Here is a 23,901-nt window from a genome sequence, read left to right as displayed (position 1 = left end):
GAGGTTTAATGGCGAGGAGGAAATGCAGCAGCAGCCATTAACCGACAAAGCATGGAAACGATGATAGCTTTGGTCCAGTAATTCAGGACGGTTAGATGATCCCAATTTGACTTTTTTTTCAAAAACCCCAATAAAAGCTGGAACGTTTGTGCTGGCGGGAGTCTGAAGATGCTGTTACACCCGAGCTTGGCTGTGGGTGTCCCCTCCAGCTATACCTTGCCCTGGGCAGAGTGATTACTGAGTGACTTACGAATCACAGGGAGTTTTTCGATCAGCAGGCTGGTGGATTCTGTTGGCATGTTGCTCAGGTCTCTGCTGCTTGATGAGGGTATCTGATTGTCAGGGTCGGGAGTCTGGGGAGAGTTGTCCATCCGCGAGGCTGACAAGGCGTTTGTGTACTGTGCCCTGGTGATCTGAGCAAAGACAGAGAGAGGCGGAGTTTTACAACAAACTACATCAATCTAATAAGCGATCCCATATCGTGCCCATAACACGGATTCAGGTTAAAGATTTAAATGTAGTGACTGTATTTTGTAGGCAGCCAATTTGCACATGGCAATTCCCACAAACAGTCATGAAGTGAGTGAACAATTTTATCTGAACGATTGTCGGGCAGGACACTGGGAGAAATTTCCTCAGCTTCGCTTATGGAGGCTGTAGTGTCGTGGCTAGAGCACTCGGCTCAAAAGCGAGACAACCCAGGTTTGATTCCCAGGAAAGGCGAACCCTTAGGCAACTTTCCTTACTTCACAAGCTTCTAGGTACCTAGCAGTAAGTAGGAACCCAGTTGTTAGTCGATTGACAGATCAGTTTCCTGGGGTAATAATCCTTCCACCACCCCACCCCGCACAAAAAAAATTGGTCACTCAATCCACGTCTGTTTGTGCGCAATTGGCTGCAGGGTTTCGTCGAATAAATATACAGTCAATTCAATTTACAATATATTCCGTGAAGCTCTTTGGGACACATCAACGATATATAAAGCGCTATATCAAATGCAAGGATTATTATTATTGTTTTCCAACAGTGACACGGGATCTTCAACATCACTTGAGCAGACAAATAGGACCCAACATGTCTCCCGAAGAAATGGCACCTCTGACAATGCAGAGCTCCTGCTGTACTGGAGTGTAAGTGTGGACTAGAGCACTGAGCTACGCTGTGACTAAGTATGCTACCAACTGAGCCAAGCTGTCACGTTTCACTTGCTGATATCCCTTTAGGGCACTGAAACCTTTGATAAAATCTTCCCTGAATTTTTCCAGGCATCTGTGAATTGGTATCACCAATAACTTTAACTTATGCTATCAAAAAAGGATATTTTGTTATTCACATGAAATTGCCATTGGTTTTGGTTATCAACAACGTTTACAATTTGTTGATAAATCGGAGGGGAAGAAAACATTAACCAAGTTAAAATACTTTGTCAACAAGTCTTGAGTTGATTCAAGAATAAACCTGAAATTAGAAAACATAACTAACGTCTGCCCAAAATAAAATGTCTCTGGGATTTGAAGACAAAATATAAACACAAGACCAAGGTTTGTTGAGACAGATTTAATGAGCAGTTTACAAAAGGCTAAATCACGACCAAACCACAATTTCCTACATTTAATTCAGTACATAACCTGCGATTGAGTTCCACGGCTTTTGCTATGGAAAGGGAATTAGACAAATGTCTGGAAAAGAACAAGTAATAAAAGAGTAAAATGGGAAGAGTGGGGCTAAACAAAAAGCTTTTAGTCAGCCCTCCTATAGAAAATCATAGAATCCTACAGCACAGAAGGAGGTCATTTGGCCCATCGTGCCTGTGACAGCTCTTGAAAAGAGCTTCTAATTCATCTCACTCCCCGCTCTTACTCCATAGCCTTGCAATTTTTTTCCTTTTCAAGTACCTATCCAATTCTCTTTTGAAAGCTACTATCGAATCTGCTTCCACCAGACTTTCAGGCCGTGCATTCCAGACTGTAACAACTTGCTGCATAAAAAAATTCTCATCTCTCCTCTGGTTCCTTTGACGGTTATCTCGAATCTGTGCTGAAACATTCCATGGTTCTAAGTCAATGACTTTGTTTTTTTGGGGCTAGTGAACAAGTCACGGCAAATAGCAGCTTACAATAATATGAACAGCAGTTACTGAACCACAAACTGGCAAACTCTGCCATTGCTATTTATTTATAACTGAAGAACAGTGTAGCTTTTTGTCAAGATACCTGATGTTCCAATGGGCGACCTCAACTGAGAATTGGCATGCGTTTGGCTGTGTGTGGGGGGGGTGGGGGGAGGCACGACAGATATGAAGGGACACTATTTGTAAATGAGATCGACTAGAAAGATGAAATGGAGGGGTTCTGATCATAAACCTGCTTTGCTTTGTTCCCAAAAGAACTTCCACAAGTTTAGTGTGGAAACTCAAGGCTGCCAGTTGTACAGATAAAGTGACTGAGAAAATATTTGCAACTTGAACGATCGCCGCAGCACTCTGTACAGACCCAAAGCAAAATGTTGGCAAGGCTGTAGCCTTAATAATGTAGAGGCATCAAGCACACAACACTTTTTTTTGTTTTTAACAGTCTACACGAACTGTCTTTAAGTCAGTTAAGTCAGTTAAGGCTTAAAGTCTTTAATGAATAGACCGACCGCTATGTACTGTAGGAGAAAGGGATTGTACCTTTACAAACTGGAGATCGGTTAATAACCGCACAGAGTAGTCTGGAAGGTAGATGTAATTGATGTTTAGCTGGTTAGAGCTGCCGCCATAGTCTGTTCGATATAGCGAGTCTGACCGCTGTATTCCACTGCTGTGAGACGGTGATCTGTTCACTAAGAAACGCACAAAAATAGAATAGAATTAAGGAAAACCGATGTTGGTCTGTCTTATTGTTCTACGTTATATTATGTCCAGGCCACAACAGCAAAAAGAAAGTGATTTTTATTTAATAGCTTGTTGCTATAATGAACCGCCTCAAAGCACTTCACAAGCAATTACTGTCAAGGGCATCCATGGCAGCCATTGCCTAACAGGACAAACCCACAGGCAGCCATGAGGTGAATGGTTAATTTATCTGGAGGATTGTTGCTCAGGACACTGGAAGAGAGAAGCTCCCTTCACTTTTCAAATAGCGGTGTGGAATCTTTATTGTCCACCTGAAATGTCAGACAGGATCTGTTTGATCACAACCCCGCTTCCCCAGGACTGTTCTACGGTACAGAATTTTTTGGCATTTGGTTTATAACATGGCCTCTGAGATAATGGGCCCAGGTTATCATATTATAATGGCCATGTGTGCATTAACAACAACAATTAGTGCCCCTCACGCTGGGCAGCTCTTTATACAGCCTATGTAACATTTACTTAAAGGTCAAATTCATTTTATTCTGGGAAGCGCATCAAGATATTAGTTTATGGGAAAGGTGCCATATCAATGTAAGTTGTCACATTATAATAATAATAATCCTTGCATTTGACATAGCGCTTTTCACGTCTTCTAGACGTCTCAAAGAGCTTTACAGAATATACTGTAAAGTGAATTGACTGTACATTTTGTGGGCAAAACACGGCAGCCAATTGCATACAGCAGCGTCCCACAAACAGTCATGGGTTGATTAACCAAATTATTGTTTTTTTTCTTGAAGGATTATTATCAGGCGTGTGGAGTAAGGAAACTTGCCCAATGTTTCGCACTGCCAGAAATCGAACCCAGGTCTCTCACTTGTGAGGCGAGCGCTCTAACCACTGAGCTACAGGCTGCTTACAGGACATTAGCAGGATGTCAGCGGATGATTTTTGTCCAACTCTCTCTCTCTCTCGCATTAACACCAGTTTGTTCCCATTGCTGCTGAGCGCACAGATGGAACAGTGTGTTACAGCGCCCTCTATTGATCAGTGACACCGACAGTTACAATCACCACAAACGTCAAAGCCACGCAATGGGTCTCCAGAAAAAGTGAATTTTCTTGCAATAAATCTTGATTAAAAGAACTGGCTTTGACATGTTAAGAAGACTGCTTCGCTCATATCCAGCCTAACTGTGACCAAGTGTTCAGTCAATTCTCAGTACGTGTAACTTTCCCAAAACTAATTCTCTGAAAGCCAAGATCAATTCAATGAATTGTTTTGCAACCACAATAACCTTCAAACCACCCAGGAGACTGAGTGTTTCCTTTGATTTTAATCCAGAACGTTCACTTGTGGGGACAGTGATCATATCCATAGAACCATAGAAATGTTTAAAATAATAATTAATAAAATAATAATTGTTGCTATCACGTTGTTGAGACATCTCAAAGCGCTTTACAGGGTATAATGTAAAGTGAAGTGAATATATACTTTGTGGGGGAAACACAATTGCGCACGGCGGCATCCCACAAACAGTTGTGGATTAAGTGACCAAATTATTTTTTTTTCACTTACAGCACAGAAGGCAGCCATTCAGACCATCATGTGCTCGTCATCTTTTCAAGATGAACAATCTTTTCAATCCAATTTACCTGCCCTTTTTCCATCCCACTGAAGTTCACATCCCAGACTGATGGCTCTTCTCTAGGACAGTTTTGGTGATCACTAAGATTTTGAGTTTTGGAGCTTTCTCAATACAGTCTTGGTGAGTAAAGGGTGAGGAGGACTAGGTGGTCAGTGACAGACTACTAGTGCTGAAAGTTTGGGAATTAAGATTCATTGCTTATAATAATAATAATCCTTGGATTTGATATAGTGTCTCACAATGACTTTGAGATGTCCCAAAGCGCTTCATAGGATTTACTATAAAGTGGATTTTGTGGGCGAAAAGCGGTAGCCAATTGCGCAGGGCAGCATCCCATAAACAGTCATGAACTGAGTGACCAAATAATTTATTTTATTAATTTTTTGAAGGGATTATTAACCCAGTAAGCGATCTACCCATCAACTAACAACTGGGGTCCTATTTGCTGCTAGGTAAATACGTGTGGAGTAAAGTAACTTGCCTAAGATTTTTCCCTTCCCGGGAATCGAACCCAAGTCCTCTCACTTACGAGACGAGTACTCTATTCAATAACCTAAGGACTCTACAAGACAATTGAGAGCTCAGTGGCTAAAATCCTTAGCATTGGAACAACCGAAGCATCTCTCTTTTGTAGCTGTTTCTTATAAGCTTGCTCATCTGTGTCTCTCTTTTTTTCCCCCCTCGTTTTAAAATATCTATATTTATTTACATAATATATTTATATATTCACACACACAAACACACACAACTTTACAAAGACTCGTACCGCACTCTCTTTGGTAGGCAAAATTTTGCAGAGTGGCTTTTCTGGGGCAAGTTTAGAATGAGGTTTATCCTGACTCATCCATCTCTCGACTTGCCTCATCTTGTTCGCCAACTCACCAATTGTATTTCTGAGCTGAGAGAATTATAAAGTATTTTGAACCAATCTTGAACAAAGTCACCAACCGCTCTAGTGCTGGCTACATTCAGAAGCAAACCCTGTGAACAGTAAAAAATCTCTTTTGTGCCCATACGACAAAAACAAAAAGGGATGTGCAGTAACCCTTGGTGGGCAATCTTCACCAATATGCGCTCCTGAATTACTGTAGCTCTAATTAAGTTATCTTGCCACCTACCACAAATTACATTTGTATAGCGTCTTTTACATCAGGAGGCAAAATACAGCCTCTACATACAGATGTCCACATGCAGACAAATGCCCACTCGAAATTGTAAGTAAGCCAAACCTTCTGTGAGTAGTTGGTAACTGTAATCTTAATGCACAAGGATGTGAATCAGTGCAAAGAAAGTATATACAACTTCACTGAGGCTTGCACTCTGACTAAAGAAAGAGATGGGACAGGGCGAAGGGCAGATGGCAAACATTGCTCAGTGTTGTTAGATTATGGCTTATATATATTGTTATATAGATTTGTAATCTTGTTTGTTGTTATATATATAACACCAGGCCTTTCACGTTGGGAGGACTTCCCAAAGCGCTGGACAATTAGGGATTAGGACTTGAGCTGGGAGTTAGGATCAGGAGATCAGGAGGGCTGAGAGGGGAGACTGAAGAGGAAGGTCTTTGGACTGGATTTGAAGGACATAACTGGGCCGGGGGGGGGGGGGGGGGGGAAGAGGTAAGGGACTGTGAGATGGAATTGCAAAGGGTGGGGGCAGAAAGGCTGAAGGCCTGACCGTCAATGATATACTTTAAAAAATCAAGAAAGTTTTACCTGAAGGAAGTACAGCTGTAAGTGCCGGGACTCCATAGTATGTGAATGCTCCATTTTCAAATTTCAAGGCTTCTTTACTGATTTCCACTTCTACTTTTCCCTGCACAAAGGAAAACCAAATGATTTATTTACAAAAACTTGATCAAGATCCAGGACAAACACATCAACTCTCCCATTTGTTTCTCCGACTCCCACCCTCAAACTGTGTTCGTGCCTGGCAACCTGCAACCAGGACTCTCCTGAAATTACTCCAATTGCGAGGAGATGGGATAATAGGATTGACTTGCCTTAAGATTTCTATTTGGTCTCTTATGGGATGCACTTTTACTTTGATTGACATCTCCCATAATAGCTCAGCCTAGTGTGCAAGTACGAGGGTTTGTGCGCGTGTATGTGTGGGGTGTGGGGGGAGAGGGTGCACAGACGGAATGACTCAGTGGCGGATCGCTTTCTGGGTGTAATAATGCTCTCCCCATCCCCCCAAAAATTAGTCACTCAATCCACGACTGTGGGACACTGCTGTGCTTAATTGGCTGCAGTGTTTCACCCACAGTCAATCCGTTTATGGTATACTCTGTGAAGCACTTTGAGACTTCTCCAAGGCATAATATCAAATTCAAGGATCATTATTATTATCTGCATTCAAATATTCCACACATCTCAAACGTATACCAGGAGGAGAGGGAAGGCATTCAGCTCAGGACAACATATACCTGTAAGATAAGCACAAAGTAGTCAATAGGCTTGTTCCATTGGTACAGATACTGGCTGTTGGACGTCTTATTTTTCTCATCATACTTTAACTCCTGGATGACACTGGGGTGTTTCAGTAGTCTCAGCAGTATCTTTTCTGATATGTAGGTGCTTTTAAAGGGCTCCACCTCTAAACAAAGGGGAAGAAAGCAGTTCAGCTCCTTTGTGCAGACTAATCCATACAGAGTTATATACTATCAGCATCTCCATTATCGTAGCATGCGACTATGGAGTATGAACTATGGACCATGGTTTTCGGCCATCAATGTTTGTAACTGGTCTGCAGCATGTCTTTCACATGTGACAATAGCATGCGGAGACACAGGCCTCAGTAGTTTCCTTCCCCTCCTCCATTCATGTAGAAGTGTACATTTGCAGCATTTCCAAACTGAATTTTTTGTATTAACTGTAACTTCACCTTTGGGACATTTGTGGTTAGTGAAATGTGAATGGGCAGATTTTGAACCAGTGAGTGATATAAAGTGAGTCAGTCCTTGGTTAATGAGACACCCGAAGGACGGCACCTCCGACAATGCAGTGCTCCCCGACACTCTACTGGGATTGGCAACCTAGACTAGGAGCTCAGAATCTCAACGCAGATATTAAACCCATCAGCTTCTATCCTAGGAGTTAAGTGCATTGCCAACAGAGCCAAACCTACACATGGAGAACACATCACACCACACACTGTACCTGTTGCTAAAAAGCGGTGAGTTGCTAGTAACAGTTGAGGTGAAACTTTGATCTTCAGTTCACTATCTGAGAGTTTGAACAACGAGAAGTCTTGCGGCTTTCGATCTCTGTGAGCTATCTTCTTTGTCCTGTTGTCTGCTGCAATCATAATTATTGGATTTGAATCAATAAAATGGATTCTCAACATAACCACAAGCCACTCCAGCCTATCATTCCTTTTGCGTGGGTTTGGCTATTGAGGCTCGTTCGTTGCATGAGAAGTTGCTTCAATGGTGCAGAGAGGATCATGTTGTTACCCAGCAAGTGGTCTACATCAGGGGGGCTCCAACTTTTTGGCAGCTGAGGGACATCTGCGGGCCACACAGGTAATACTTTATCCTGATTGGCATAGCCTGACCCCCCCCATGACCGTCTCCTGCGTGGCTTGGAGCCTGCGTGTCACCTGTATTTGCTCGGTGGACAATGAAGTAGGGAATGGTACATGATCCTGATGAAATCATCCCCGGGTAGGATGCGGCCCACGGGCCACCAGTTGGACCACCCTGGCCTAATTCACAATTGGCAATCTCCCCAATCAGGCCCGTGATCTGGCAACCACCTAGTTCAGAGTACAATGGTGCCCCAATAGAATCACTGCCACTAAAACTGAAGGCATAATTACAGGAGTAATGAACTTTCTCAAGTGGAAGAACAAGGGATCTCATCAGCTTGTTAGCAAATCCAGTCCGCTCTTCCTCCGCTGCCTTCCTCTCTTATTGTGACTCTCCCTCCCACTTTGCTGGTTGATCTAGATGCAAGGTGCAACCTTTCGGCTGCCAGATGTCCTACTTGAGAAACGTTCGCGGGCCACAATATTTTTGTGTTTCCCTTCCAGAAACATGACATAACATTTCCGGGTTATGGAGGGAACGGGTGGGCCAGATGTAATTGGTGGGGTGGGGAGCAGATGAAATCGGCCAGTTGGATGACCCTGGTAAAGTTGATTAACCATAAGTGTATTCAGTTCCACCTTTTGGAACTGATTTTCTTGTATTTAAATTAAGAGTTTTGTTTTCAGTGAATTATCGGCTAAGGAAGTGGATTTGAAAAAGAAGTTCTGTTACCAAAGGTTGAGTTCATTTTAGAATGAGCTTTCATTCTTAATCACAGGAAAATAAGCAAAGGGCCAGATCAAACGTGAAGGAACATTAGAGTGCAGAAACAAGTTTTCTCTATACAAACACAGAAACATCAATCACAGCAGATACAAAACTCTACAGCCCAGAAAGAGGATAGTGGTAGGGATTTTTGTGGGGTGGGAAGAGGGCCTTACTTGAGGTTTATAGTACAGATAAGATAGGGTGGAAATTTTACTTGAAATAAAATTTTCATTCAAAAATAACAAGAAAGTGTTTGCAACTGAACAATATTGCAACTTTTTAAGGTCAATTCAGCAGAAAGGATGTCCATTCGCGGAGGTAGAGAAGGAAATGGTTTAGGGAGAGATTCCTGATCATTCACTGATGGTTTTCAGTCAATGACTGGAAATAACAGACTGCATCTTGAGGGCATCTGACTAAACTATAACAACTTGCAATTTTACAGTGCTCATCACATAGGAGAACATCTCCCAGTGCTGAGAAGGGAGAAGTAAAGCTGTTGACTAAAGGCACGGTCCAAGAGATAGGTTTTTAGACGACTTTGAAGACAGGGAAGGAGAAAAAAAGGCTAAGAGATTTTGGAAGAGAGTTCCAGAGAGCAGGGGCATGGCAGGAGAATGTGAATGGAGTTAAGGTAACACAGCAGCTGAGGATCAGCTTCAATGCACTGAATGCTCTTTCCTCACCGTCATGTTCTTATATTGTATACAAAGGAGTGTGTGAGCAGTCTGCAGGACGACGGACAGAGGAGTCACAGCCATCTGCTTCCACGGGAGAAAATCTTCCTTAGGACTTGATTGTAAGTCACTCCGGAGAAGAGGAGGTGGGCCACAAGGAATGAAGAGGGACCTGAAGAGGGTACGGAAGTGGAAGATGATAGATTACAAAAGATCTCTTGGTTTGATTTAATGTATTCTGACATGTCCCACCAGAGAAACATCTGAGCTCCTGAAAATAAAATCAATTCTACACCAGGATTGTCTAGGAATCAGTAGGAAAGCAGAGAAAGTTGCAGACCCAAAGATGATATACAGCATTATCTAGGTAAGTTGTTCGGTCAGGTCAAACACACAGTTCTAATCATCTGGTCTGCAATAAATCAGGTTAGCGTGGATTACATAAACAATAAGGTAGATGGTTTATTTACAAGTTGAGCTGACGCCCTGCAAGGCAATCAATCTCCCCAATTGTATAATACCCAAGAGCTCTCTTGATGTGCTTCCAAACATCTCTTTCTTGGTCAGCCGGATGTTTGACACATGCAGAAACCCATCATAATGCTAAAGGGTATTCAAACCGGAGGTCCAGGAATGCCAGCTATACATGGAAATTCCCGTGTCTGGAATCTCTCTATGGGGGCGGGCGTGGACACATACTTTGGCAAGAGTCAAGGCTTAGGGATCCTAGTGTGTGTGTGTGTGTGTGTTAGGTACTGCTGGAGTTGAATCAGCTAAAACCACATAATGGACACCAGTTCAACTCCAAGGAGAGCCCCCCCACCCGAATCATTGGAGGTTTGCCCCCTTTGGAATTGGTAGAATCTTTACAAGTGGCTACAGAAAGGTTTAATTACACTGATAGAAACTTCAATCACAAAGGCTAACTTCATGGCATTATAACAAGCGAATACAATATAAACACAAGGAAGTTCTGCTACAGTTGTGCAGAGCACTGGTCAGAATTTGTTTGAAAAATTCTGTTTAGATTTGGACCAACGACATTAGGAAATCTTCTCTGTCTATCTTTAAATCCAGTCTTAAAACCTACTTCTTCGACCGTGCCTACGGTCATAATCCCTCTGCCTGGCAATCCAGTCATTGTTAAGCACTCGGAGAAGTTATCATACACAAAGGGCACTATATAAATGCAAGTTGTTGTTAGAAGAGGTTGCACTGGCGTTAACAGGATTACTAGCTGGGGTGAAAGGGGTTTTGCTGTGGTGAAAGGTTGTGTAAATTTAGGTTTTAAACTCCTAGAACAGAGGAAAGGTGCAAAATACTTTGTGCTTTGATACGTTGAAAACCAAACACATTCAACCTATTCAGGAACTTGGTCAAATGAGTGGACTCACATATTGTGGATTATATTTCAAACTCCCTTCTCGGACTTCTCTTCTGAATAGGATCAAATGCAAAACAAAGAGGCTTTTCTGGCTTAACCCAAGTGAGGAATAAGCTGAACTATACTTTGCACGTCATTAATACTCACTTCCATTTCGTTTGCACGATCACACACGATTTGCTCGTGAAAGGTGGGAGGAGAAAATTTACATCTGGTGGTAAAAGCGTGGTGCTCCCTATCGAAGGATTCCCATGAGGATACATGACTGGACAGAAGAGGAGAGGGGGGAGGAGGGAGGGGAGAGGGGGGAGTGAGGGAGGGAGAGGGGAGGAAGGGAGCGAGAGGGGAGAAGGGAGCGAGGGGGGGGGAGAGGGAGCGAGGGGGGGGAGAGGGAGTGAAAGGGGGGGAAGGAAGCGAAGGGTGGGAGGGAGCGAGAGGAGGGGGGAGGAAGTGAGAGGAGGGGGGAGGGAGCGAGAGGAGGGGGAAGAGCAAGGGGAGATCAATGGAATCCTAAGCACATTCAGGCAGGCAGAAACATTCATCATAAAATAAACAAAAGCAGCTCACAAGGTGCACGACACAGGCTGCAGCAAGAATTTAACTGCAAATTACTGAACAGTTTGAAAAACTCAGGCATCTCATAAGGTTACTGTCTAACAGTCCCACTGAAGGTGGAATGCTTATCTATTATTAATTAAAATCATGCCATTAACACATCCATCCTTGGCAGTTATCCACAAGGCCAATTTATTACAGTGAAAACTCAGGAGCCCTCGAGTCTCTTGGCTGTTTAATTATGCAATACATACTGTAAAAGTCTGTTTCATCCAGGATCTCAGATTTTATAATTTCTTCAATTATATCTTCCAGGGTGATGATCCCCAATACCTCATAGAAGGGATCACCCTCGCCCTCATTGTTGACTCTCTGTACTATTGCCAGGTGAGATTTACCTGCACAGAAACAAGCACAAGACATCAGGCTCCATCACTATGTGGATAAAACATATTGGGGGGGGGGGGGGGAAGAGAGGAAACAATCCATTTGCAGTTTGCCTGTGGTGGGCTGAAACACCGGCTTTCGCCAACAAGAAATGAGGAATTATTCCTTCCCCAACATCCCCCCCATCGGCAAAGACAAATAACTTATTTGACAGTTCTCTGGTTGTATTTCTTCCAGAAAGGTAGTATTGCAGGCAATACAGGGCTCCCCCAGTCCTGAATCCAAGTGCTAACCTAGACTATAAGATCCACGTGGAGCTTCAATTCATAACCTATTGACCTGAGGTGATAGAGCGACAGACTGACACCTGAATTTGCTAAGTAATTAGTAAAAGAAGGCATCATCAAATGAGACAAATGGGTCTTAAACAGATGTGGTGTCATTTCCTGTCTGTAATGCTTATGTTTAGCAATTTCCTTTCCTCCGTCTTTTCAATGCCACGCGCCTTCTCCTTGAAATCACTTCACAACATTTAAATGAGAGCTGATGGTTCTCAGACCAACTTCCTTTCATGGGGATCCCGCTGTCAAGCAGTGCTTTATTTAACCACAAAGTCAAAGGTTTCACGGTTGATGAAGTTTCTTAACTGCAGTTTCTCTGGGCATTGCCACTTCCCCAAGAATGACGTGATTGCTGTACTTTGCTGTTCTCTGTCGGCATCATCAGGCTCTTTGGAACAAATGGAACTGACTGTTTTGTAAGCAAACGCCAGTGCGTTTGTTAACCAGAATGACTTCATCTTCATGATTCATGTGTGTGTATTTGTATGTGTGTGGGTGGGTGCATGCGTATGTAGACCCTCCACCACTGTTAAGCGCTCTGAGATGCTATCCGTGTGAGGAGTGCGATACAAGTATAAATTACGTGAACACATGGGGTGGGGGGGTGGGAAGAGAGGGGAACAAAGAGGGAGGAGAAAAGGGGAAAGAATCTACAATTCAAATTATTTCTCTCCTTCCAAATGGGTTGGATCGGTATTCTGGAAGGATGGGATCAAAACAAAGGATGGGCCTTCTTTATCCATGCTTCTCTCTTGTGATCTTGTGCCAGTATATTTGAATTATTATGAGCGCTAAAACTACAGTGATTTAATGGGCATATCTTCCCTAACCAAGACCATTGCAAACTGAAAATTGCATTCAGTTATTTTGGCTTAAGAAATAAGTAGGTTCTAGCTTCTGAATTGCCAATAATGTTTGGCCTGGACTATCATCTGTCTTCTCAATTCCAAGGGGATATGATGAACACTTTACTGCACCACCACAATATATTTGCAGTCTCAAGGGGAACTGCAAGATACCACTCAATGCGAACAGTAGTGAAAAGCGAAAAAAAAATTCTCTTTGCACAGAAAGTGGTTGGAATGTGGAATTCTCTGCCACTAAGTTGAAGCAGAGTCAAATCTTCTATTAATGAGGAATTAGATGGATGATTGAAGGGAAGCAATATTAAAGGGTATGCGAGTAGGAGTACAAGATTAGATAACGGTAATAATACTTGCATTTGATATGGCTCCTTTTCACATTGTTGATAAAGCACTTCACAAGATATGATAATAATCCTTGTATTTGATACAGCGCCTTATCATGTCTTTGAGACTTCTCAAAGCGTTTCACAGAATATACTGTAAATTGTATTGACTGTATATTTTGTGGGCAAAACGCGGCAGTCAATTAGGCACAGCGGTGACCCACAAACAGTCGTGGACTGAATGACCAAACTACTATTATTATTTTTTTGATGGGATTACTACCTCGGAAAAGTGATCTGTTAATCAACTAACGACCGGATTCCTAATTACTGCTAGGTTTCCAGAGCCGTGTGGAGTAAGGAAACTTGCCTAAGGTTCACCCTGCCAGGAATCGAACCCAGATCCTCTCGCTTGCGAGGCGATTGCTCTAACAGGACTCCACAATTATTATTATTGACTGTGTGGATGGGGGAGGGCAGGTATTGGAGAGTGAGATGATTACAAACCAAGGCGTCTTTTCTTGTAACTGGGATAAACTTGGCCACCATGTACCCCTGAGCAGCCTGTGCATGGTCCTGCCTGCACTGAGCTAAGGCAGGGGTCCTTTATGTACAGGCTGCCGGGGAGGAACATGTGCGGAAACACTGCTTCAGTTAGCGAGCAGTAAAGGCATCGAACAGTCCCTACGGAGATTGACTGTGTATTTTGTGGGAGAAACACGGCAGCCAATTATGCACAGCAGTGTTCCTCAAACAGTCAGAGATTCAGTGACCCAATTTTTTTTTTGCGGGGCACAATATTACCCCTGGATTTTCTGCCAATTCACTAATAACCAGGTTCCTATTTACTGCTAGGCAAACAGAGGCAGGAAACTAGCCCAAGGTTTTGCCCGGCCACGAATCGAAACCGAGTCTTCTCGCTTGCGAGTCGAGCGCTCTAACCATAATGCTACGGGACTTGGCAACTCATTTGGAAAAAAAAACATCAGTGCAGATGCGATGGGCTGAATGGTTTGTTACTGTGCTGTAATGTTCTATGACTATGAGTGAAGTACAGCAATCTGGCTGGATAAGGTCAGTTGGAAAGTTCGTAGAAGAAAAGGACCCCTCCACCCACATTATTCATCTGATTTGAGACAGATACATCAATCATGGACCTTTTACATTTCCTTTGAGGCTGGTGTCAAACCAATAACATTTTCCCACCACATCTTCCAAAAGGAAGGGTGGAATCCAATAAGTTTCAATATCAACAACTGGAAAACATCCGACAAGAAAATAAAAGGGAAAAACATTATGGTGAGCACAAGCGAAGTGTTTAAAGTGTTATTTGTGTTTCACGGATTAGGGTTCATATTAAAGTAAGAACAGGAAGCCGATATCCAAGTACAGTCAACTCCTGATAACTCGACACCCTGGTTTAACTTGTCACTTAACTAATCATAGAGCTGTCAATATCCTGGCTGCATTTAGTTATGTATTAATGCATATGGGTAACTCACTACTCTGGGTATCTCATCACTGATCCCTTTTCCCTTGGAGTGATGAGTTTACTGGACACAGATTACTGCAATTAGTATTGTTTTTACAGAGCGACTTGAAATTGTGCAGAACGGGTTGGGTTTAAAGGCCACATGACGCATAGAATATATGCAGAGTCTATCTGACCCGTGGAGGAGACTGAAATACTGTTATTACTCATTCTCTGCCGTGGACCTACTCCAGATGCAAAAACCCTGGATCAGAGCATAATACTCAACAGACCCTTGTAAGCTGTGCGAGGTGCATTGTGAGAAGTTGAAGCACCAATACTATGTCGACCTCAAACAGAATTTGGATCGTAAACAAACATCTGGAGGTTCAACACGCACTGTGCTTGACCTAGTATTAAATACGGAGTATTCAAGCACGCAGGAAAGAGACAGACATTCACCAGATGTTCTGTTAATACCAAGACAATTAGCCGATGATTAAAATCACAGTTTAAGATGGATTACATCACACAATCTTCAAAATCCTACATTTTCACACCCTAATATCTGGTATATCAGCACCATATCTTTGCATTGTAATTTGATTGTGTCAGATGCTTTGCAGTAATCTAAACTCAATCCATTCTGTATACCAGATTAATGGCTCATCCACATATTAGTGGATCTATATAAATTGATTGTCTTTTCTCCATATCCTTTAATAATACTTCCTAAATATCTTGCTCCCAGTATCTATCCATCCATCCACCTATTTCCAATTTAAACACCCCATACCTGAGGTGAGGCAGGGAAATGAAATAAACAGACTCTATGAATCAGTGTAACTACTATATCAGTTCAGCAGCCCCCTCTCTGAATACATCAGATTGGGAACTGAGTGGGGTTGGGGACTAGAAATCCTTGCACTTGACCTACAAGTGAGAAGAAACAGCACACCCAGGCTTGAAAACAACAACTTCGGCAAGACAGGAGGGATAACCTACAATTTACTTTATTCAAGAGAGGATTGTAAGCATTTATACGTGGTAGGTTTCTTGCGGTGTAAGTGCTGGAAACAATTTCATCACCAATACGAAATTACTGAATACACTTCCTTTAAAAATAAGATACATTTGCTCCTTATTTCCATCTTTACAGTCAGCAATGGATCTGAAACATTATTTTGAACAATGCGTGGAGGTATAGCTTCACTGTAAATCAAACAATTTAATCAATTGCTCTCATGTGTTGCAGGTATTTCTATAGAAAAATAATTGTTATTCAGTCAAAACATAATATCTTCGCAGGAAAATAAAGCATGCTTCCATTCTCTCAAAAATGCAAAACTAAATGGGACAGAAAATTTTGTGATGCAATTCATCAAAAAACTACAACTGCTCAACATCTTTGATTGATTTAAATGAACGACATCGAACTTTCAAATCTAACATTGTATTATTCATCACTTGCAATCCCTCACTTTCGCAATGGACCAAATGGATTGTGTTGTAAGCATCCTACAGTCACAGCGGTAAGCCTTTAACACAGCACATCTGCACTGTATTATTAACACTGCAAACTTTAGATGGAAATATTTTTTGGATTTTTCTTCTCTCATAAGGGACAGGGCAAATGTACAATGATTTGGTAGAGTCCTGAGGCGTAATATCTTCCTTTTTAAACTCAATCTTATAATTGGCAAAGAGAGATTAATAATGAAAAGTTATTTTAGGGCAGGTGTCGGAATCACTTCCACTAAAGAATCAGCAGGCTACCCAGATGAATCCCAGCTTTCCCGCTGGGCCAGCCTTCGAGCTGTAATCACATCTGCTTGGAAAAAATGTGAAGAACTTTTTTTTAAAAAAAGTGAAGGGAGAAGGAAAGATTTTGCATTTTTACATTTACTACCATGAAACACAGCGACTTCTTTTGTGTTCACTTATTTTGTAAACTCGGCAACCATTTTGCAAGGTCCCGTAAACAGCAATGAGGTGAACGACTAATTTATACATAGTGTAACTGGCCCGAAGAAAGAAAATCCCTTCTCTTTTCGAATAGAGCCATGGGGCTTTAATAGAGCTGTAACAGGCACAAACAGCACAACAGTTTAAGGTCACATCCAAGGTCGGTACCTCTAACAATGGAGCACTGCTTCAATAAATAAAATGACAGTAACCGTAGCTGATACCAGTCAAAGTTCTGCACACATATTGAGCTTTCCTCAACTTCAGCTGAGAGTTATTCAGAGGGGGAATCCTACTTAAACTGCTTTATTATGTAGTGTAAAAGAGAATTGGTGTTAATTCATAGAATCATAGGATGGTACAGCACAGAAGGAGGCCATTTGGCCTATCATGTCTGTGCCGGCTCTTTGAAAGAGCTATTCAAATCAATCCCACTCCCCCGCTCTCTTCCCATAGCCCTGCAAACTTGTCCTCCCCAAATGTCTATCTACTTCTCTCTTGAAAGTTGTTATCGAATCGGCTTCCATCACCCTTTCAGGCAATGCATTCCAGATCCAAACAAATTGGCCGGTACTTCCAATAAAATCTTAGTGATGGTACAAGCCGTTTGTCTGAAACTCAATACAACAGCTTGCATTTACATAGCGCACTTCACACGGGGTAGCGTCTTGAAGTGTTTATAAATAGAAAACTTCTGAAGCAAAAGTAAATGTAAATAACGTATGAAATGAAAGCTTAGAATACCTGACCAACCTCAAGACATTTTTTCCCTGGCATTCCAAATTACTGTACAATACATAGTCTTGCACATGTGTTACAGGCATGAAGCCAGTGGAAGGGTGCAGATGAGATCAAACAGCAAAAGGAACCCACCTTTAATTCACTTTGAGGTTTTAATTACCACTTTCAAATCTTTAGCTGACTTTGATTTTAAAATAGTTTTTCTTGCCATTGTAGGTATCATGTTTTTCAAATCTGATTGAAGACGAAAATACACAAGGCACGGTAGCGGTGAAAGGTATTGTCCACTTACGATGCAGGATTTGCAGATATATTGCCTTACTATTACACGGCAGCTTATTGCACTAAATTGTATAGGAAAACTTGCTATCTTGTATATATTATGTCAAGATTAATGGATACCTGGAAGTGATTACAAGAATCTAATCTAACCGCTGAATTCACATCACAATTATGAGCCCTTAAGATTTCTCTTTGTACATTTTGATGTTATCTAAACCTCTCAATTATATTACAAGCTTAAAAAATCCCTATATGGTAGTTTTTGTCTGTCATAATATACTAGATTTTACAAGGAACCTATTTATTCTGGAATCCTCCTGCATGGATATTCAGCAAAACTGTGAATTGATGGCAGCAATTAATTTTTTTTTCGAAAAGCACCATTCACCTTATCACAACAAAACAACTCAAAACACTTTACAAGTAATTACTGTCAGGTGTAGTGAGGTTGAAGGCAAACTACATTTACACTCACAGGTTTAAGAAGTGGAACATCATTAGCGAGATCTCTCAAGGGACGACTTGTGACTGAAGGGCAAGAAACCACATGCTCAGTTCATGTTAAAGCCAAGCAATTAATGCAGGTGCATTTTACTATACTGTCTACATGTTACATCCCTGTCCAAATCTTATCCCCATCTAGGATCTGATGCAATGTACAGTATTTCAAAATACAAAGGTTTCAATTTTGACAGAATTTCTGCTTAGGTCAGGCAGAGTGTAAGAGGAGAAAAAAAAGTATTTTTATAATGCCTAGAGCAATTAAATATCTGGAAAATGTCAGTGTTAAAAGGCGAACTAGCTTACCGATACATTTTACTAGTATGGACAGTCATACCATTTTGTATTCACTATTAAACCTCCAGAGATGATGAACGTTTGCACAATGAGAGTAGCTTTTCAGAACAAACTTACACATGGTTGTCAGTTGCTCCGCACTGCGAGACCAAAGTTATTCTGAAGCTTTACGTACACAGACGTTAATAATATGTCTGGAATAATGTCCATAAGCAGGGTTTAAGCATGGTTGTCCTGCTCACTGGCATAAACAATTTTAAGGAATGACAAATGCACAATCTTCAGTGCATTCTGTCACACACTGCAGCTATCAGTGGAGACCCTGATCGTAATAATCGTACGTTTTAAGCTCTCGATCTCCACTAGATGAACACAAGCCTGCCATGCCTTCCCAGTCACTATGCTTTTATCCTCTGACAACAACAAGATTACATTTGTATAGCGCCTTTCACTTCGGGAGGACGTTCAGCACCTTGGGACGTTCCCTCAACGTGAAAGGTGCTATACAAATGTAATTTGTTGTTATTGTCTCACCCTCTATCACCTCTCTCTATTTTAAAATCCCTCTTCAAATCTAACCATGTAAGAGTCTGTAACTCAGTGGTTAGAGCACTTGCCTCGCAAGCGAGAGACCTGGGTTTGATTCCTGGCAGGGCAAAACCTTGGACAAGTTTCCTTACTCAACACACCCAATAATAATCCCTCAAGAAAAAAACCCAATAAATAATTTGGTCACTCAATCCATGATTGTTTGTAGGACACTGCTGTGCGCAATTGATTGCCGCATTTCGCCCACAAAATATAGTCAATTCACTTTGCAGTATATTCTGTAAAGTGCTTTGAGAAGTGCTAGAAGACATGAAAAGCACTATATCAAATGCAATGGTTATTATTATTATGCCTTTACAGCCACCTCCTTCCAATCTCAGTTTTCCACACCATTTCTGCAACACTCCAAGATCGTATTCTACATAGACAGTGCTATATAAATGCAAGCTGTTGTTGTTGATGCAGCTGAGAAATGAGTCTATCTTGGGAACTTATACATTTTTTTCTAAGAAAAAGCCAGCGCACTTTGTTGAAATAAATCCATTGCATTGTCAGTGTCAGACAAAGCAGCTGGAAAATGTTTGGAGTCTTAAACGATCCGATAGAGCCATATGTGCTAAATCAATCCATATTTTGTGTTGTGTGGAATCAATTCATGGAAAGTGACCAGTAATTGGGTCCCCCTCGAGGCTTGCTATCGGCTACAGATAGGAATGTTCTTGTACCTTTATAACTGATACACCTGCTCAAAAGATGGTAGGTCCCACTGGACTCCTTATAACATTCACATGTGGAGAGAATGGGAAGGGCAGTGGTTAGGGAAGCAGTGCGTTTAATCAGGTTAAGAGGTTCCGGCTGGGGTTTAAACATGTATTGTTTGCAATCATTATTTTTGTGGGCAATACTTTATGCAGACAATTTTGCATTAAGAGTTTGGCTGCAGAGGGGATGCCAGAATGAGATGAGATATCCCAGTTTGAATCTAATAGAATGGGGAGGGGAAGGGAAGAGACGAGACTATAAGCACCTGGGGTGAGTGAGAAGAGGACCAGCTGCACATTACAATCCTTGCATTTAATGCACCTAAAATGTCAGTGCTTTGCTAAATGTTACTGTCAGGTGTAGTGACTGGGCTTCAGAGAACGCAGCAGCCATTTTGTGCACTACGAGCTCCCACAAAAAGACAACCTTCCATGTTGCCCAACAACAACAAATTATATTTGTATAGCACCTTTCATTTCGGAGGATGTTCCAAGATGCTGGACAGTCAGTGATTTGGACCCGAGCTGGGGGTTGGAATGAGGAGAGGTGGAGGGCAGGGAGGGTAAGGGGTAGTGGGTGACCGAAGGCGTGATCGAAGAGAAGGCACATTAATGTGGACTCACCCTTCTTGAACTCTTCCAACATGGCGTCCAACTTAGTGTCGTTGAAGACGCAGTGCAGAGGGTGATTGTAAAATGTCGTTACTGTTTTCAAATGCATGTCATCATCCGGGTCCACAAAGGCCAGATCTTTCACAAATAGTATGTCCACGATGTTGGACTGCTCGTTCTTGTAAACAGGGATCCTGGTGTAGCCACTTTGCATGATCATGGACATGGTGTTGAAGTCCAGAATTGCATCGGCGCTCAACATAAAGCAATCTTTCAGAGGCGTCATCACGTCTTCCACCGTCTTGGTCCTGAGCTCGAGAGCTCCCTCGATCATATTGAGCTCCTCTTTGACCAGGTCGTTGTAAGGGTCAGTCACTCTCAGCATCTCCAGCAGCTTCTCCCTGGTGTAGAAGGTGCTGATCTCCTGTTGCAAGACCATATCTAGGACTTTGCTGATGGGGTAGGAAGCTGGGAAGGTGACAGCCATGAAAAACTTGGTTAACCAGATGGTCTTGGCGGCTATGGCCAGCCCGTGCCTGGAGCATACAGCTTGGGGAACGATTTCCCCAATGAACAAGACACACAAGGTACAGACCACAATAGTCAACCAAGTGCTGTAGAAGATCTTGCAGAGCCAGACGGCCAAGGAAGAGTTGAGGAGGACATTGCCTAGCAAGAGAGTGCACAGCAGGTAGTTCCCGTGCTCTCTGACCCCCTGGATACGAAGGGAATACTTCTTCTCCAACTGAGTTCCGCTGTTCTGGATGACCCTGAGCTCCACTGGATCCAAAGCCAGAAGGCTGAGATTCAGGCCTCGGACCACGGCTGACATGCAGAGGAAGAGGATGATGACCAGGATGTGAAGCCAGAGCGGGCTAACCTTTTGCTGCTCCACCACCACCAGGAGGAAGTCCTCAGTCTTAAAATGGACCCAACCCTTGGCAGCACCCGGGCCTCCCACCTTGGCGCACAACGAGTAATACTTGATCCTAGAATAACAGAATGTTAAGCTCAGAAACGTTTGGCGCATCAAGTCTGCGCTGGTGTTTCATTGACCTGCCTGCTCCCTCCGCTCAGCAGGCTATGGCCGCTCCACATCCCACCATTGGCGGTCGGGCTTTAAGCACCCAACCTTTGAAATTCCAACCCAGAGTCCCTTTGCCTCGCCCCTTCTCTTGCCTCCTTCATGTTTCAAAACCCTCCTCTTTTGACTATTCCTTCGGTCATTCTGCTACCCCCACTTTTCCTGCCCTCCCCTCCATCCTTCCTGATCACAACCCCCAACTTGAGTCCAAACCTGTGACTGTCCAGCGCCTCGGGACGTCTTCCTAACGTGAAAGGCGCTTTGTCAGTGTAATTTGTTATTTTGTTCTCTTCCGCTCTCCTGCCTTCCCTGTGTCGCCCTCCCACCCACTGCACTGGGGGGGGGGGGGGGGGGTGAGGAGGGTGTGGAAGCGGGAGAAGCACAAATTTGCAGTCTTCCGACCAGGAGACCTTGAGCAACAGACTACATAGGCATCAGTCCCCTTTTGATCCCAATTCTCAGCTCGGGTGCAACTCAACTGTCCAGCACCTTGGGGACATGCTGCTAACGTGAAAGGTGCAATTTGTTTGATTGTTTGTTTATTCCCCTAACGCTCAATGTTACCAGATTGGTTGGGTTTACGCTAATCTCAATCCAGCATAATTTGTGCGGCGGAGTTCCCTGGCATAGTGTGCTCGCCTCACAAGCGAGAGTATCTGCAGTGTGAAAAATTTCCTTACAAATTTCCTTACTCCAGACTGTTTGTGGGACGCTGCTGTGCGCAACCGGCTGCCACGTTTTGCCCACCCGATACACAGTCAATTCACCTTACAGTATATCCTGCGAAGCGCTTTGAGACGTCTCAACGAGGTGATAAGGCGCTGTATCAAATGCGAGGATTATTATTATTATCTGTGACCATCAGAGTTTGTGATATCATTACAGCGCTTCTCTGTGTGACATCACAACGTGCAACTCTTAACAGCTCTGCGGAGGCCAGTGACACCCGAACACCCAGTCACTCCGCTTTACAGGGGGTCCTGCGGAGCTCTTTGAGACGTCTCAAAGATGCGTTAAGGCTCCGTATCGAACGCAAGGATTATTATTATAATTATTACTACTACTACTGAGCAGTCAGCAGGAACCTGGTTGTTAGTGGATTGGCGGATCGCTTTTCCGGGGTTAACAATCCCTTCAAAAACAAAATAACGATAATTTGGTCACTTGAACCCAGGACTGTTGGTGGGGACGCTGCCGAGCGCGATTGGCTGCTGCGTTTTGCTCACAAAACACGCAGTCACTACACTTCACAGTGTGTCCCGTGAAGCGCTTTGAGACGTCTCGAGGACGGGATCAGGCGCCGGGTCCGGGATTACTGTTCTTGTTATTGTTATTGTTATTGCAATTAGCGACACCTCTCGTTCTTCCTCAGGGCCTTGGCCTCCAGCTCCACCACGGCCGAGCGGTGGCCCCTGTCCGGGAAGGAGTAGCCCAACACGTTGATGTCGGGGCTGCGGGTGGTCTGGTGCAGACAGGCCTGGTGCTGGTGCTGGGGCTGCCCGGGGCCTCGCACCTCAGTGAAGGCCAACCAGGGGGCCCCGTGAGCCTCGCCCCCCGGCCCGCGGCCCCCCGCCCCGGGCAGGCCGGTCCCGTACACCCGCAGCTTGAAGCGCGAGCCCTCGGCCACCTTCAGCAGCCCGTCCTCCACCGACAGCCCGCCCAGCGCCGTGCTCTCGGGCCGGATCGCGGCCACCGTCAGCGCCCCCGCCGCCCGCAGCTGCCCCGAGGCGCTGAGCAGGAGGAGAGGCAGGAGAGGCAGAGGCCAGGGCCAGGCCTGGGGGGAGGGTAGGGCCGCCCCCGAGCTGAGGAGCGGTCGGGGCCGACAGCAGGTAACGCGTCTCAGCCCCGCCGCCGCCGCCGCCATGTTGCCGCCCGGCCGCTGCCTCACGTGATCTGGGCCGGATTGGGCGGGTTTCCCCGCCCAATTGGGCGGTTTGATGTACAATCTGACCAATTTCACGAGCAATTGGGCGGTTTCATGCCAATGGGGCGGGTTTAACCCCCAATTGGGCGGTTTTATGCCAATGGGGCGGGTTTAACCCCCAATTGGGCGGTTTTATGCCAATGGGGCGGGTTTAACCCCCAATTGGGATGGATTCAAACCCAATTCGGCGGCTTTTGCTGTTTTACATGTGAAAACACTGCTTCCAGCGGGTGTCCTAATTGTTTCAACAAAAAAATTATTAGTTAAATCTGCAAAACATTAACCCCCCCCACCCCACCCCCCCCTTTGAAGAAGACGTTTTCTTAATAATAATTTTAAACCCTAAAGTCTCACGACATCTAAACAATAATAATAATCTTCTCGCTTCCGCTCG

The 23,901-nt window shown here is 43.6% G+C and overlaps 1 protein-coding gene across 3 annotated transcripts in view; it reads right to left on the bottom strand.

The window, feature by feature from the left end:
* LOC103188919 (metal transporter CNNM2) overlaps positions 1 to 21,904 on the bottom strand; it is a 30,946-nt gene extending 9,042 nt beyond the window's left edge. For 2 of the 3 annotated variants that reach the window (XM_007909098.2, XM_007909099.2), the window contains exons 1-7: positions 20,512 to 21,904; positions 11,658 to 11,801; positions 7,649 to 7,786; positions 6,916 to 7,085; positions 6,203 to 6,302; positions 2,672 to 2,823; positions 251 to 413 (exon numbers count right to left, since the gene is read on the bottom strand). In XM_007909098.2, the coding sequence (XP_007907289.2) occupies positions 251 to 413; positions 2,672 to 2,823; positions 6,203 to 6,302; positions 6,916 to 7,085; positions 7,649 to 7,786; positions 11,658 to 11,801; positions 20,512 to 21,529 (1,885 nt within the window). In that variant the 5' untranslated portion in view covers positions 21,530 to 21,904. The remainder of the gene's footprint in view (positions 1 to 250; positions 414 to 2,671; positions 2,824 to 6,202; positions 6,303 to 6,915; positions 7,086 to 7,648; positions 7,787 to 11,657; positions 11,802 to 20,511) is intronic. The other variant, XM_007909100.2, reaches the window with a different exon arrangement.
* Between the last annotated feature and the right edge of the window lie 1,997 nt (positions 21,905 to 23,901).

The sequence above is a fragment of the Callorhinchus milii genome, unplaced genomic scaffold (assembly GCF_018977255.1).
Source record: "Callorhinchus milii isolate IMCB2004 unplaced genomic scaffold, IMCB_Cmil_1.0 Scaffold7, whole genome shotgun sequence".
Classification (NCBI taxonomy): domain Eukaryota; kingdom Metazoa; phylum Chordata; class Chondrichthyes; order Chimaeriformes; family Callorhinchidae; genus Callorhinchus; species Callorhinchus milii.
This window is presented reverse-complemented; position numbering and strand designations above follow the sequence as displayed.